Raw genomic sequence first — 18,089 nt, forward strand, 5'->3', positions numbered from 1 at the left:
TATTTGCATACCATTAATTTTAAGATCTTGCATATGAAAGACAATTAGGAAAATGGGCAACTTAGCTGAAAAATGGTGTGCATGAATTTTAGACAGTTTTATGGAATACTGTGGCACATACAAAAGATTTTTTCCTATGTTTCTTGTTCTCCCCTCTAACCTACCCAGGTAAATGATCCACTTTACCAGTGACTTCCTTCATCTCACACTACATCCTGATGATAATTATATTTCTTACTGCCATAACATTTACATTATTTAATTTTCTTCTTTTTTTTTGAGAAAATACATGGTATCCAAGTGGTTCCTTCTTGATATTGCATAGGTATACAAACTATCACATTAAAATAATTTAAAGGTTAACTGTGAAAATGGGAATCTTTACCGCACTATGTTCAAAGATGTGGATTATGCCTTTACCTTCTAAGGTGGGAGTGTCTTCTTCTTCACCAGTCGGAAGTTCAGCTAGTTTAATCTGCATGAATGTTATAAGCTTGGTTTCATGGTCAATGATGCGCTTCAGCTCTTTGATTTCTGCATCAAACTGCACAAGGTCTTTCAAATTTCTTTCTTTCAAAACCAAAATTCTAGCCTGAGCCTCAGCCCTGAGAGTGGCAAGACAAATATTTGTCTTAAAATACATTCAGGCATAAGTAGCTTATTTATTTGTTCTACAAATAGCATTGTTTTCCTGCTATCTTCTAAACAGACATATGAGTCATTGCTTGTGTCAGCTATACATAGTAGCTAAATTGCATTTTTAAAAAGAACTTCTTACCTGTACAAACTCCTACCTACTCACTCACTTTGTCAGCCAAAGTTTCATGTTTCCTGTTTATCATGTCTAGCAGCCCACCTTACTACAGCTAGCATCTGATGGCTAAATGCAGTCAAATATTTCAGGAAAAAATTGCAAAGTGTCAGTTTCCAGTGCAACTGATGTGTGGCAATTGTTGTGCAACTATAATTTCTGTGCAATTTAATTTAACAAAGATTTAAGTAAGCCTGTATTCCTAGACTCACACAGTTTAAGGTCTCTAGTAACAGAGAAAGAAGGCAGGCTATAAATGCCTTACTGTGTGCTTTTCATGGATCCAAAGTCCGAAATGTAGCAGACAATACTACTTACGTGCCATTGGAACAAATTCCTAAAGCAGGTAACGTGAGAATTCATGCAAAAGTTAAGGTGGTGCACACTAATAAAGTTAGGCATAGAAAACCCACACAGATGCAAAGGGGGAAAATAAATCAAGGTTTACTTTTATGTGGCTCTGCATAGCCATTTTTGTAGGTAGGAAAATTTACTCTAGAATTTAGAAAAACTTTACTTAGTACTTATTTGTCTTTAAAGCTTCTTTAAGCAACTAAACAAGTGCCCCATATGCTTAGTCAAGTGATGCGTGGCTTGGCTTAAAAAGGCCGTAGTGGTTGCTAGCCTAGTACACACCTATAAACCTATGATAATAAAAAGTTTACTGGTGTTTTTCATTGTTTTTCAGTCTGGGTATACAACGGTGATTAATGACATCAGTTAGTGACTATGTGAACCTTCATGTTACATGCTAGAACAAATTTATCAGAGCAAAAGTATGCATACATGAATCTATATTTACAGAACATAAATACTTCATGTGCATTATGCTTGACTATGCATTTAGCAATGTTCAGCATGTGGTAAACTACTGAGAACTGGAATCAATTATATAAATCGTATGGTACCAAAATTACAAGAAATAGTGTGAGCACAGCATCTTCAAATTTAAATATAATAGGATAATATAGTAAAAATCCTCTGGCATACCACACAAAGACATAGATACTGACACAGTCTATGGTCAAAATAAAACAGTCTCTTTAAATTATTAGGTTTGAAAGTTGTGTTATCACAGCAGAGCAGAGAACTAAGGAGAGGAAAGTCTACATCAGTTTGGAAAATATTAGAGCTGATGAAATTGAGTATAAAATATAAATGGAATTAGGAAGATGGGGAAGGAAGAGATTATTGTGGCAAACAAGAAGATGCAGTAATGATAGTCATGGTGTACAATAATACACATGGTGACAGCATCTTAGTAAAAGAGTAGAACTCAGAAGGCTGGAAGATTCTGTATGTTTTTTTTTTTTTTGGTATTGGGTAGACACAGAATGTGAGACATAATTGCTTTGGATAAAAAGGCTATGTTGTTCCATATCAACAGTGATTTCATGTAGTCATTGCACTGTTATTTTCAAAACTTACAGTAAGCTTGTAATTAGGAAAGGTAAGAGTACAACTTTTCAGGAAGGCATAGGCAGAACTACCAAAGTGTCTTTTTGGAATTCAGAACTTATAAGAAGAAGGAATTAGATGTGACTTGTAAAGGAATGTTTCTTATGGTAATGCAGCTGCTATGAAAAAGATAAAGGCTTCAGTAAAAGACTGTGCCTACCATATTAAGCTGGGACTGTTGGACTGTCTGCCTGATAGCAGCTTGTGACTGTTTTTGCATTACTTTATGTGATGTGCATGTCCAGGTGCTCCAATGACACATCTGTCAATTTTCAGACAAGAGGACAGTAACTTATTAAATGCATCTAGAAGTGTGCTAGATGGATAAGGCCACACAGTTGTTTTGGAAATATAACGTTTGTGGCTAGAGTTAGCCTTGCTTCAGATTTTAGGTATGTTTTTGTTCTGTGTATTGGGCCAAGCTGTTTGTTGGTTACATGGACATCACATTTCAGATCCTGATAAAATATTGCACCAGGATACATCATATTAGTTACATTAAACCCTAAATGGATAGATTGGCTGTTTAGAGCTGTGAGCTTAAGCAAATAATTCTATTCTAAGATCTATTAGAATCTATTGCATGGTTGGCACAGTTAATATGGCCACAGCCAATGATGTGAGGTCTGTCATTTCAACACTTTTACAAGGAACCACTTTCTCATTGTCTGTGAATAAGAGGTCACATTTGTTTGCAAAAACAATCTTTATTAATTTTCTTAATAACTCCTTCTACAGCTTGTGCATGGCGTACTAATTTCTCTTACCAAGCCACCATACATCTGTAGTTTATATTTTTCGACATAAGATGTCTTTAAGTAGCTTAATGGCATTCAGCATTACAATTCTTTGGAAGTGGCAATTTTTTCTTTCTTATTCATTACATTTATCCCCCTTATTAACTTCTCATTTATAACATTCCCATTAAACTTCATTCCCCAAAGCACCAAGCCTTAAAATGACTCTGTTATATCAACCATCAACTCAAAAAGCAAAAAACTATTTCTGCTATGTACAATCTTCCACATTAGTACCCTCCCCTTCTCCACTGGTGCTGCAAAGGTACTCCTGCTAGTTTAATCTTAAGGTTGCAATTTCAAAACATTGTCAGCCCGGTTTGTCTACATATCTTTGACATTCTTCTCTGTCCTCTCATATTGTTAAGTTTCATCCTCTCTGTATCTCATGATTAATTTAATTTAGTTTTTCATCTTGGGTTCTATATTCTTCTTCCAAGTTCTTATCTGTCTCGACATTCCAAATCCATCTCAAGAAACTCTCTCTCCGCAAATATTCCATAGTCTTTCTTATCAATTTTTAATGAAAACATCTAATTCCTTTATATATGTCCTTAGGTTCTGTCTGTTACATCAACAGCAGTCCTTAACCCCCTGTGGGAATAATCTCTTTATCCTCTCCAATGTACAAACATATTTATGCAGACATTGCCACCTAAAAATTCGAAACTTCCTCATTTTGAATACAGTACCTGCGTTTGTCATATTCAAATGCTCTCTCATTGCTTATAGGTTCATGGGAGAATATTAGGCTAAATGCCCTGATGGGCTATTTTAAGCCTAACCAATAATTTGTGGTCAGAATCAAACCCTGTTCCTTGTGTCTATGAGGTGAAAACCTTAACCATTATTCCAAAGCCACCCCCTGCTCTGCTGAGATCTCCTTCTGCAGAAATCCTGCCCATTCCTCTTGCATGTTAGAAAACTCTTGCTTCTCCAAAATAGAACTTTATGTTAAGTTTCCATAACTAAGAAAGCGCCTTTTCCTTCATCAAAGAAGTGCAGAAATGGATGATAATTTGCCTTGGCCTCCTATGTGGTGGTCTTCCCAAGACTCATGAGGTGAGGTGAACATGTTCTATGTACAGTTCATCATCTTGGATTTTAGTCCAGGAGACAGCTATTTCTGAATAAAGTTTTTACAGTCTCATCCTTTAACATTCTCCAGGATGCCAGATATCCTTAAATTCTTCCTCCTGGCTCTGCCTTTTTGATCAATTAATGCTACTTCCAAGATCTCCAGCTTAGCATCCAATGCAGCCACCTTAGCTTTCAGAATCTTGTTGTCTGAAATCAGGGATTGCATTGCTTCTGTATGTTCATTAACGGCTTCAGTTACTATCATAATCTTGTCATTCTCTTTTATACGAGTTTCCAGTCTGCTCTTTATTGTCATACTGAGGGTTCACCTCTTGGCTGTTCTCTTTTACCAGCATCTTATCTGTATTGTGCTTCTAAACAGTTTCTGAAGTTTTTTAGTTTCTGAACACATCCGGATGACATATGCAGTCTCTATTTTCTATGTTTTCTAGCTTTTTAGAGACTTACTTATAAGACTCATGTATTAATTATTTGTTTAAGCCTGTGAGCTTCGGAAGGTAGATATGTTTAGGTCTGCACCATACCTAAATTTCAGTGGTCATATATTTGATATCATTAACAAGAAAGAGTTACATCATATACAGAACATTTAACCTCTGAAAAAAATAAATTCAGACTACATTAATCTGTAACATATACATTGCTGTTCTACTGTTATGGTACAATAACAGTAATAAGCCTTGCTGCTGCTCAACACATTTATTTGAGTTTTTGTAATTTTTGCCACAGACAAGGTGTTACTACTGTACCGTAAAGCTAGCAGCAGCAGCCTTGTTCGATTCATAAATTAAGAAAGCTTTGTCATTCTTACTACTAAATGAGTTCTGAAAATAGCAATAAGTCATGGATGTTGGAGTAAAGCAAACAACAAAAGCTAATGATCTAAGGATACTCATTCAATAAAGTTAATTTCAAACCAGCTGAGTTAGAGGAGCTGAGATATGTTAATGCTCACAAGATATTGGGTTGTCTCACAAGAAGACGGTGGATAACTGCACAACTCTGTCTTGAAGGAAACAATGTTGTCCAGGGCACAGCATGCAAGTTTAAATGCTATACCACAGATGGTACAACCTGCAAATGGAGGAGCAACAATTGCAAGGCAAATCATAAGGACACTAAATGCACTTATTCAGCTCCTAAGAGAAATGCAAGATATATCTTAAAGAATGCACTATGCAAATGAGGCTTGAAATGATGTATGACAACTGTCATCCCAGGTTATGGCCATAGAAAAATACATGAAGGAGCAAATTTCAAAGAGATGCTGTTTTTGCAGAGTCAGACTTCTAAAGAGTAACTAGATAAACTAAGGGATAAATTACAGATGTAGTATACTGGAGGTGTTGGATAACTATACTGCAGACTGATGAGTATTTATTGAAATAAAAAATATACATGTCAAAATGCAGTTTCTCAAGCAGAATTATTTCAGATATCACAACTGTCAAAATGGACTTCTGTATTTCAGAGAAGAAAACATATGTATTCTGTGAGGCAGGAGTACACCAACTGCATGTTGCAAATTTAGATTAAACATCTAGTTCTGATTTGTTCTGAGACAAACAACAATTATGGAACATTGCTTGCCTGAGATTAAACAGTTAGAAACATAAATAATATGTCTTTATAGCTTGTCCTTCTCTTGCTATGAGCTCTGTAATGAATACAGCCTTGTTTGTATAAAGGCAAATAACTGAATGGGTGAAGTCATGAGAACCAGTACAGTGTATGAGAATATGCTGCGATGTAACAAGTATCAGCAGTCTCTGTGTGATGATTGCATTATTCTGCTGTCAATTAAGGATATAACTTTGCTTTATGTGCAATCTCAGCTTGCTGCCATTCTATTCTGAACAAGAAATGTCTTGCCCCAAACTACTTTTCATGTATCAGTGAATTTACTTAAGACAAACAGTAACAAGGAACCTCTTAATACAGACATGGAAAAACATATGTGGTTGATTGTCAAGGAAAGGAAGGAAACATGGGGAGAAAAGCAGGCAACAGTATTTACACAGGAACTAATCAAGTACCCATACTGCTCTAGATAGTGTATTAATATAGCAATAACCCATGGCTGGGTGTGGGTAATGCTGGATTAACCTACGGTTGGTGTGGTTTGGTCACAAGGGTGAAGCCTATCTGACCAAACAAAGTCAACCGTAGTTAAATCCAGCATTACCCACACCCAGCCGTAGGTTATTGCTATTATACAATGATATTATTTAAGAAAAAGGTTACTTAATTTTCCTAAATAATGTCCTTGTATAAGGGAGGTGTGCTACTCTTCTACATTTTTCACCGGTATCTTGGGGATTTCTTGATGTACTACGCAAGCATATAGGATTTTCATTCCCATGCTTACTCAGTACATCAGTACTGTGTAAAGGAAATGAAGAAAGGAAGACAACCGTTGTTCCTTTTTTTTTTCTCCAGACACTTAAGAGGTACGACAATATCTAAAAATAAACAACTACACGGGAAAAAATGATGGTAATGCTACTACTTCTGGTAGGCATATCTCTTGATCTTACACTGCGCTGTCACCTAGTAATATTGTTCTTGAGGTATATTTGTTTTTAAGTTTCAAAAGTCCAGTTGTTTTAACAACTACAGGAGAAGTATTTTGAGCACCAGCAAAACAGTGCCCAAATTATGGAAATCAGTTGTATTAATTTCCTGTAGTGCAGAAAACTGTTTGAATTTCTAACTACACCTGCTAAGTAAGCCATTGCAGTCTAGGGTTGGTTCAAATCTGAAGGTTGCAGTTCGAATTTGTCCTTAATTACTTTTTGAACTGCAGAAAAACAATGCTCACTGTGTTCTTTTTTACCATATTATGCAGGTATTCTGCATATTTATGTGTGACAGGAGGGTTGTAAGGCTTTGATAATAATAGAGAGAAAGGATGGAGAAAATACAAGGAAAATCAGGTATGTTTCTTTAGTTTTGAATAATGTACCTTATTTTCCTATTATTTTCTTTGTGCTGTCTCTCTCGTACCTCTGGACTGTCCAGATTTCTAATTTTGTTATTTTTTTATGGTGAAGAAAACATAAAATGTTATAGCATATAGTAATGCAAGAAAGTCTGGGTGACCGGACTTTTTTCCATCGGTATAAGCTCGATTTACAAAGGGCACGCTGGTTGTGCTGACCAATCAGTGTGCTCGTTTTTGAATATTAATGGCCAGTCATTGTATAATAATAGAATGAAGCACAACACACAAGAGTAGACATTAGTTTTCTTCAGACTGCTGTTCATTGTGCATGTCTATTTCAATAATAAGTTTTACTCTCCTTTAGTTTCAGATGCACTTTAACTGGAGGTTTTACTTGTTAATGAATGCCAGTTATTCCACAGATTACTTAATTATAAAAAAGTGAAGTTGTGTAAGAACTTATACCAGTTGATGTTCAAATAGATCACCATTGCAGTAATGGGGACAGGTGGGTCATATTCTGCCAAGGATACAATAAGTCTTTCCAGTATGCCAAAGCTTAGAACCTAGGTACGAGGTCCACATGCTGGTACATAATGGAGGTATGATTACTGTTGCAGTAATGCTGACAAACAGGTCAATTCCCAAAGATTTTAGATAGTGTACTTTTAAAAATAATATTAAGAAACAACATTCTGACATAAGAAAAGCAGATGACATTTTTATTTTACTAATGACCGATAGCAATTTTATCTACAACATTTCATATGCCATCCTTTAAAATTCATTTTAGTTGCACATTCTTTTTTGCAAAAAGGGAAACATTATTTTAGAATTGCCAGGATGTCAGATGGAAAGAAGACAAGCTAGCGGTTTGAAATCTTGAATTTTTATGGCCAACTGTAACAGGGTGGGCTTATGTTATCTGAAGAAAGTCTGATTATTGCAAATATGTCATTCAGTTTTAAATGGATATTCATAATTTTTCTAAGAAATTATTAAAATTATATTTATTTATTTATTTATTTTACATTAAATGTTCTTGAACTAATAGTCCTTGGTCTTGGAACTTGTAGTATAATAAATTAAGTCCTGTTGGCTTTTCTGCTATCTGAAACAGACAGAGAGACACACACACACACAAATAATATGACTTCAGTTGTTATAAAGAGCAGAGTCTGGGATGACGAACTGTAAGCAGCAATGAGCACATGATACACTCTTTGATAAACTATATGCAATTATTTCAAGAAATAATGGGATCCGAAAAACATTTCTACTACAGTATTCCTCCATTTGTGCCTTTTTAACTCTAAAAGACATCTTTGTTAAGGTCGGTTATGATAATCAAACTGTATATTATTACAATACAGCATAAGTGACATGGCACAAATGACTGCATTTTTAATGTGTCTTAATTAAGACAAGCAGAACTGTGAGGATGCTCTGTAGACACAATGCTGTTGATTTGGTGGCATAGTTTTTTGTATTTATAAGATTTCTAGCAAGGTTGGAGACCAAGCCAGTTTTGCATGTTCAGGTGGGCCATCCAAAAATAGCTTCGTCTTTTAGGGAGTTTAGGAAAGTACAGTTGTGTAAGTAAACTTTCCATAACAGTAGATGATCACTGCTGCAGTAGCATTAGCTATATGGGTAGATTACCCTAGTTTACCACATTTGAGAAGTAGAAGGAGAAGGGTCCATGAACCCCTGGAAAATGGTCCTAGCAAAGCCTGATCTAGACCTGGGGAAGGAATCAAGCCGGTAGTGCTTTATAAAATAATGTACAGAAAACCAAGCTGATGCATCTAGAATACTTCTAGAATCCAGCCCTTTCCAAAAAGCAATAGAAGTAGCCAAGGCCCTTGTAGAGTGGGCCTTGACTTTGCCTGGAATAGTTTTGCTGTGGTGAGAACAAAAGATAATATCCTGAGACAACCATTTGGAAATAGTCCATTTTGACAAATGAACAACTGAGCCAAAGAACTGAAAGATTTTGTTCTGTCAAGATAATACCTGAGTTATCTGTGGACATTCAAGGTATGGAGTATCATTTCTCCCTCATTTTTAGGTTCAGGGAAGAAAACAGGGAGATAGATAGTTTATTTTAAATTACACTTGTATACCACTTTAGGCGTAAAAGAAGGGCTAGTTCTCAAAGAAGCCATGTCTCTATGGAAAATGAAATAGAGCTGACTCACAATAAGAGCTTACACCTCAGATACTCTTCTTACAGAGATCAAAACAATGAGTAAAATAGTTTTCCATGTTAAGAACCTTGAGTCAGCCAGATGAGCTGGTTCAAATGTAATGAGCGTTACCTTTTCTAACACAAAATTAGGATACCAAAGAGAAGGCACCAGTTTTCTTGGAGGTCATTTATGCAATATCCCTTTCAAAAAACGTTTGACATGTGAATGGCTTGAAAAAAGGAGGATGCATGGGCAGACATGTCAAAATGGCCGACAAATGAACTTTGATGGAAGAGTATGGCAGGCCATAGCAAAGTAACTCACACAAATATTGTAAAACCAGGGAAACACTAGTCCTGAATGGGTTCTGGTTATGTTGCTGGCACTAACTAAACAAAACTTTTCTGTTTGCTAATATATGATTTTCTAGTAGCAGGTTTTCTTGCCTCCATTAGTACCTGCTGCACATCCTCAGTAAACAGGTGCCTAAAATGGAATTAAGAGCCTATCATCCAGGCAGTCAAGTGAAGTTGATAGGTGTTGGGGTGTATCAAACACCTCTGTTCTTGTCTGAGTAGATCCAGTCTGTGAGGAAGCTTGTGGTTATTGTGCCTGAACATTTCCAAAAAAAGGGAGAACCATGGTTGCCTAATCTAGAAGGGAGCCACAATAATGATTTTGGGGGATTCCTTCTGAATCTTCCGAAGTACCCTGGATATTAGTGAAAAGGGTGGGAAGCATAAACGGACATTCCTGTCCAAGGAAAAGAAAGTGCATCTGTTTTTCAGGCCTTCTTGCATGAAGTCCTGGAGTAGAATTTTGCCAACTGATTGCTCAGAGAAGAGACAGTGAGGTCTATTGAGGAACTCCCCACAGATGGATCATACCTTGGAATCCCCCCAATCTAGTTTACATTTGTGAAGATCTGCTTTTGCCCTGCTCAGTTTGTCTGCTACACAATTTGATGGGATATACAATGCCCGCAGAGTGAGATCATGCTGTGAAGCTATAAAGTTAACAAGGCTAGTTTGCGAAGAAGATAAGACCTAGTTCCCTCTTGCTCATTGATGTACCACGTGACTGTGGCATTGAGTGCAACAAATTGAAGAGGTCCAGGGGGCTAAAATTGATCCAGAAAGTTGAATGCATTGATCAGAACAAGCATCTTTTTATATCTATGTGTTTGTGTCTGTCTTTGGTGTCCCAAACACCTTGCACTCTTATCTCTCTTGAAACTGCACCCCAACCAAAGTCCACGGCATCTGTAGTAAGTGATTAATTTGGAGCAGTGAAAAAGACCCGTTTTTATGGAAATTTGCTGTCTCCACCAACCAACTTGTCTTCTGACAAACACTAAAACTGGGATTTGAAAAGATAATGGGTGTTGATGATGGGACCAACGAGACTTCAGATACCACTGTATCTTTCGCACCTGGAGTTTTACCAGAGGTATCATGAGAATCACAGATACCATGAAACCCCAAAGCCTAAGGTATTCCCTCGCAAATGACCAAAGTCTGAGTGTAAAACTCTAGAAATAGATCTAGATATGTATCTGTTTTTTTCCTGTGGAAGAAAATCTCTTTGAACTGAGGGGTCTAGCAGATACCGCAGGAACACAAGCCTGTGTTATGGAGTCAGGAAAGATTTTTCAATGTTCTCTTGGAAACCCAGGTTGTGTAAGAGATGTCACATCCAAGTGAGAGATTCTTGATACTCTGAAGAAATGCAAAGATGAACAAGTCATCTAAATATGGAAAAATGTGGATAGCCTGTTGTCTGCAATGAGCTATAAATGGAGCTAAGCAGCTTGTGAACACACACAGTGCAGTGGATAGTCCAAAGGGTAAGGCAGTGAACTAATAATGTGATCCAGACACACAAAACCCTAAGACATGCCTGAAGTCTGGATGAATAGGGATGTAATGATAAGCATCTTTTAAATCCAGTGTTACCAGAAAACTTAAAGGAGAAAGAAGGGTAAGCAAACTGAACTGACAGCATTTTGAACCTGGACACAATCACAAACTGATTTAGGAAACAAATAAAGATGCAGAACTGGTCCCCAAAGACTTTCTTTCTTTGGCACCAAAAACATGATTGAATACAATTTTTCTCAAAATGGGAAGGAGGTACTAACTCTATCACTCCCAGAGATTGTGGATGTTGAAGGACAGGGATAAATAGAGGGGCCTGGTCTGGTGGATGAGGAGTTATCCCCAGAAAGGAGGAAGTTCTTCCTACTGCCTTCTGTAACCATGATGAAGGATCTTCAGAGCACGTTTGTCTGAAAATATCTGTTGCCAAAGACAGAAGTGGAGAGTCAGACTTTTTGGAAGGTAAAGGGGACTGCCAGGGTGGCAGGGGAGATAAGGTCCCCCTAAATGTTCATTCTGACTTGTTGGACAGTTCTTGGGTTGGGGGAGGTCCTGTATTCTTTTTAGAACCCCTCTGCCATTTCTTCTTAAACAGATGTTTCTAGGCATTTTGGTGAGACTGTTTATTTTGTTTCTTGCCAAAACTGAATGAAGGGTTATTGAATCCCTTAGAAAATTTGGAAAATGAGGACTGAAAATCTTAGAGATTACCTCTATCAGCTTACACCTCTCATTACATTTTTGATAGCCACTGCTGCAGAGGGACCAAAAACGAAATTACCATCTAGAGCATACTTCTTAACCTCTCTGTCCAAAAAATCTGGACAAAGCCAAACATAATGGGGGGACAAAGTCCCAAAAATAGGGACAGATTTTAAATGCTACTTTTATAAACTTAGAAAGTTGCTAGAATAAAAGTTTTTGCTTTTATATGTATTTTTTGAAGGATAAGAAGTCTGAAACATAACTGCCAGTTGTTATTTACTGCCTTCCATCCCCAGTGATTTTCCAGAAAAACACAAATTTTATGAGAAACCGACTAAAACATGATAAACAGACCAACAATATGAGGCAAAAATCTGGACAGCTGAGAGGTATGAAAGGAGAATTTAAAATCTCATTTTAAACATCATCTGGGAGATTTTGAGAATACAGCCAGGCAAACCTCCTCAAAACAGTACCAGTAGCAATATCAACAGAATCATACACACACTTGAAACAATGAGCTGTGACCTGTAAAATGGAAGAAATTAAACAATTTAAATCAGATTTTCCTCACAAAAAGAAGCTGCAGAAAAAATACATTCCTCATACTTTCCCAGTTAATCAGAATAAACTTTAACAAAATTCTGAAAATCAAAGTTGCATAAGCATACACCTTTTCCCATACTTATCAATTGTTTTCACATCCTTGTCAGAAAGAGTTGGATTAGAATTAACTAAGTGTTTAGCAGCAGTGGGATCAAGTAAAGCTATAGCTGCTGGCTCAGCTTTGGGAATAGTGTATAAAAATGTAAAAACCTGAGGAACTTTATACAACCTATTTGCCTTTTTAGAGACAGTAAGCTGACTATCAGGAAAACTGCAGGCAGTGACACACCCTCCAAAGCTGAAAACACTGAAGGAATGGGTCAGGGGTCTGTAAATTCCATTTTTTATAACTCATAGTGTTTTCTATGGGACTGAGAAACTTCAGTGTTCTCCCACAGAAAACACTGGCAGATTCTGGAAATAGTCACAGAGAAAAAGAAACCCCAACAGGGAGAATCAGATACGGTGTTCTCCTCTGAATCTGAATCAGAAATCTGAGAAGAAAAAAACGGCATCTGTTCCTTCATCTTTCTGAACAGGTTCAGAATCTTGAATCTCTTCAGGAAAAAGAGGCATCCCTTCTTTTTTACCAGAAACCACCTTAAAAGAAAGGGTCAATATCCTAAATTTGTCCCTGAGCCAGATCTAGTAAATTACTCCTGTCTAGAGAAATTTGAGGAGGAGCAGATAAATGTTCAGTTTTCTGTTTCTTTTTGGTAGGACAAATGGTGCCAACAGAGTTGTTAATGGCAGCATCAGCTTCCTCAGGGATGGCGACAACATTCTGACTAAACCAGGAAGCCTTCCCTTTTCCCATTCCCAGAACCAACAAGAGTGATTCTCCCTTGCCCACTCAGGGGACCCCAGCAGTTACAGAGGACTTGCTTACCCTTGGTTCATAGTGGTTGTAGGTGCTACACTAGAGGAATCCGGGGTAAAAGATGAGTGGTCTGAGGAACCTGCTTTAGCCACAGCAGAGTCACATAATTGTGGCTAAGGTAAAAGTACAGTTGTGTACACTTACCATAAATGTAGATGTTTGAGTGTATTCACTGTTGCAGTCATTACATTTGGGTAATCTGCTGGCAGGTTGCCCTCATTCGGCCTGAATTCCAAAGTCTTGGGTCCTGCATCAGTTGCTGTCTCCTCTTCCATGATGTCAGGTCATCAGGGGTATAAAACAAGCAGCCGACGCCATTTTCTTTAGTTTTTCTTGCCCCAGGTGTCAGGTGCCCCCAAAAAGGTAGCAAAAAAAAAATATATATATATATATATATATATATATATATATATATATATAAACTATATATACATGCAACAATACAAACTTTACCTTCATCTACAAGCAAATACACCACAAAGGTTGTAGAAGATAGTGAAGGAAAGAGAAACTCCAGAATAAAAGGGGGATGGCGGGAGGGTAACCTGGACTGCAACAGTGAATACACTCGAACATCTACATTTATGGTAAGTATACACAACTGTACTATGTTCTTCACGTTTCACTGTTGCAGTCATTACATTTGGGTAGAATCCCAAAGTTATGGATGGAAGGCTGGAGCTAAACAGCATTAGGGGTGGCTACAAGGTCCTGCAGAACTGCAGTGGCAAAGCCTGCCCTGAACTTAGAGAGGCAAATGATAATGCTTTGTAAAAGTGTGAACAGAACTCCAAGTAGCAGCCTCTAGAATGTCTTTGGTTGGTACTCCTCTGAGAAAGGCTGCTGATGTTGCTGCAGCTCTGGGGGAATGAGACCTAATGCCCTTAGGCACAGGTTTGCCATGGTGTAAGTAGCAGAAACGGATGCAGTGGCTTACCCACTTTGAAATAGTCTGCTTTGAAATAGCCTTTCCTTCTGATCCTGCAGCATATGTCACTAGTAACTGCTCAGTTTTTCTTAGAGCTTTAGTCCTGCTCAAGTAGAATCTTAGCTGTCTGTGTACATCCAATGAATGCAGAATCCTCTCCCCCTTGTTCTGCGGATTTTGATAAAAGGTTGGCAGATGAATAGTTTGGTTAAGAGCCACACTGGAAACCACCTTAGGCATAAATGAAGGATTGGTCCTCAGGGACACCCTGTCTGGGTAAAAAATGATAAAAGGCTTCACAGCCATGAGGGCTTGTAGCTCTGAGACTCTTCTTGCTGAAGTAATTGCCAGGAGCAGAGCTGTTTTCCATGATAAAAACTTTAGGTCTGCAGTAGCAGCTGGTTCGAATGGAGGCCGGGTGAGCTTTTCCAACACATAATTGAGGTCCCATGCAGGAATTGGTGATCTTCTGGGAGGCCTTAAATTTTTGGCCCCTCTAAGATACTGCTTTAGTAAAGGATGAGAAAAGATTGGTGGCTCTGTATTGTAATGAGCTGAGATGGTGGAGGCATGGATTTTTATTGATGAAAAAGATAGGCTTTTGTCAAGCATCTCAGTCAAGTATTGTAAAATCTGAGGAATATTTGGCTCTGCTGTATCAGTTCCTTGTGCTTGGTTCCAAGCACAGAATCTCTTCCATTTATCAACATAAGATTTTCTAGTACTAGGCCTTCTGGCTTCCAAAATGACATCCATCACAGCTTTACTGAGAGGTGTTGTTTGAATAATTACATGATCAGCCATGCTGCCAGGTTCAGTGTTTGGAGCTGATTGTGCAGGATTTGATTGTTTTGCTGGGACAGTAAGTGAGGTATTTGAGGTATGTACCAAGCTGGGAATTGAGACATGTTCCTTAGGATTGGGTACCAGTATTGGTGGGGCCAGTCCGGGGCAATTAGTATCATCTTTGGTTTCTCCTGTCAGACTTTTAGTAGTACCTTGAGTAGAAGAGGCAGGGGAGGAAAGGCGTAAACTGGTAGGTTTTCCAACTGAAGGATAGGGCATCCACTTTCCATGCTTGTCCGTGATAAGTCCTTGTGCAGTATTTTTTTAGTTGATAATTTTGAGGAGAGGCAAATAGGTCTATGTCCGGTCTCCCCCATTTCTTTATTATCATGCTGAAGACTTGTGGATCTAGTTTCCACTCGTGAGGGTCCATAAGGTTTCTGCTTAAATCGTCTGGCAGAGTATTTTGCTTTCCTGGCAGGAATTGAGCTTGAAGATGTACTTGGTAAGTCAAGGCTGTGTCCCACAGGGCCATGGCTAGTCTGCAAAGGAGGTATGAGTGCATGCCCCCCTGCTTGTTTATATACCACATCACCGTGGTGTTGTCCATCTTTATTAGTAGCTGTCCTGGATGAAGTAAGTCCTTGAAGGCTGTCAGGGCATTTTGAACAGCTAACATCTCTTTTTGATTGATATGCAGATGCATTTGTTTTGGGGTCCATATGCCCTGAATGCATCTTCCCGCAAGGTGGGCCCCCCCATGCATAATCTGATGTGTCTGTTGTTAAGGTTTGGCTGGCAGGGGGTAGAGTGAAAGCACATCCCATGTTCTGGTAACATGCCTTTGCCCACCATAGAAACTCCTGTTGTAGGCAGGGAATGAGAGGAATCTTTGTTTCCAGACTGTGACAATGTTGACTCCATAAACTTTTTAGGTACCATTGTAGTCTCCTCATATGCAGTCTTGCATATGGAATCAGTAGGATGCAGAATGCCATGAATCCCAAAGCCTGCAGAGTTTGCCTTGCAGATAACTGGGTTTTTGTTGCCATCAGTTTGAAGTAAGTAGTCAGTTGCCTTTGTTTGTCTGGCATGAGGAAAGCCATCTGGGTAGTTGTATTCAAGCTTGCACCCAGGAATGTTATCTTTTGATAGGTTACCAGTTGTGATTTCTTTTCATTTATTGTGTACCCTAGGCATGTTAGAAGCCTTTTCAAAAACTCCAGGTGCTGAAGAAGAATGCCCTTCTTCTCTGTTTGAATGAGACAGTCGTCCAAGTAAGGATAAATTTGTATACTTTTTGTCTGCAAAATGCAATTACTGGTGCCAGGCACATTGTAAAGACACTGGGCGCAGTAGATAAGCCAAAGGGCAGCACAGAGAATTGGTAATGCATACCTTGAAACGGAGGTATCTTCTGCACGTTTCCCTTATTGGGATATGCAGGTATGCCTCTTTTAGATCTAATGTCACCAGCCAAGCGTTCTTGCCCAGCATGGGCAGAAGTTGCTGTAAAGTTAGCATTTTGAATTTTGGAATGTCCAGGTATGTGTTCAAAATTGATAAGTCCAGTATTGGGCGCCAGGCCTTGTCTTTTCTGGGTACCAAGAACAATCTTGAATAAAAACCTTGTCCTTTTTCCTGTTCTGGTACTGGCTGAATAGCCCCCATATCCATGAGGGACGTAACCTGTTTCTGTGCCTCTACTCATTGATTTTTTGGCAGATCCGGCCAACCGTTTGTCATTGGCAGAGTATGGAAGTGGAATCTGTATCCCTGAGATACTATGTTTAGCACCCACTTGTCCTGGGTTATTAACTGCCAATTTTGAGCAAAAAGTGCTAATTTTCCCCCTAAGGGTGCTGCCAAAAGGTAAGTACTTGGTGATGGCAGAGGGAAGTCATTGAGACTGTTTACTGTAGGGTTGCACTTTATCTCCTCCAGATTTGGAGGCAGAAGCATCCCATTGCTTTGACCTGTAAGAATCTTGTGCCTGGTATCTAGAACCTTTAGGGCATCTGGATTTGCCCCTTTGAGCTCTCTTGGACACAGGAAAGGATGAATTTTTTGTAGGCCAGTGTCTACTGAATCTGGGTGGCTGCACTTGTAAGAAGTCTTTTACAGTTTGCATAGACTTAGCTTTGTCTTCCATTTTCTTTAAAACCTCTTCTGCCTTAATACCAAACAGAGTATCATGCTGTAAAGGTGCATCTAGTAATTTAGCTTTAACATGATCAGGCAAATTTTGCTCTTTTAGCCAGGCATGCCTCCTAATCACAGATCCAGTAACTGCGGCCCTGCAGGAGGCCTCTAAGGAATCAAAACCACATTGCAAAGTATGCTTTCCAACTTGTTCTGCTGCATGCAATAACTCCTGCAAATCTTTATTTTCTGCACATTCAGAAATCAACATCATTTTCTGTTTCAGCAATCCCATAACATGTTGTTGATACTTGAACATATGAAATTGGCAGTTTAAGGCCCTAATTGCCAAGGTTGCAGATGTATAAACCTTTCCCCATCTATCCAGTGCCCATTGAATCTCTGTCAGAGGGGGTAGGATTTTTTGCTGTTGAGGCCTTAACCCCATTTGGACCCCATGAAATAGTTTCAGGGTCAGCAGCAGGGTTTCTAAATAAAGATTTGTGTGAATCAGGGACCCTGTAATATCTGTCAGGCTTGCTGGGAGCCAGAGGTAAGGAGTCTGGAGTCAAGCTTGACTCCGAAAACACATCATCCACAATGTCTAAAACAGGAGGTATGGCTAAAGGCCTATTCTGAGGGAGAAGAAAGAAATCCCTGAGCCTCTTTTTTGATTCTGAGAAATCTTGACTCTCCCAGTGAAAATGCTCCCTCAAAGTATGCAAGGTTTCTCCAAATTAATAATCCTCAGGAGGCGATGCAGATGGGATAGATTCCTCTGCATCAGAATCCTCATAGAGAGGTATAGATAATTCCTGGTCAGAAGAGGAATCAGAGGAAATAGAAACCTGATCTGAAGATT

General features: G+C 38.6%; 1 protein-coding gene across 1 annotated transcript in view; it reads right to left on the reverse strand.

The window, feature by feature from the left end:
• The window catches only part of CCDC63 (coiled-coil domain containing 63), a 190,481-nt gene that overhangs the window by 158,990 nt on the left and 13,402 nt on the right, over positions 1–18,089 (reverse strand). The window contains exon 3 of the mRNA XM_044069763.1: positions 421–605. Coding sequence (XP_043925698.1) covers positions 421–605 — 185 coding nt within the window. The remainder of the gene's footprint in view (positions 1–420; positions 606–18,089) is intronic.

This window comes from Protopterus annectens, chromosome 4.part0 (assembly GCF_019279795.1).
Source record: "Protopterus annectens isolate FY-2018-M chromosome 4.part0, PAN1.0, whole genome shotgun sequence".
NCBI classification, from domain to species: domain Eukaryota; kingdom Metazoa; phylum Chordata; order Ceratodontiformes; family Protopteridae; genus Protopterus; species Protopterus annectens.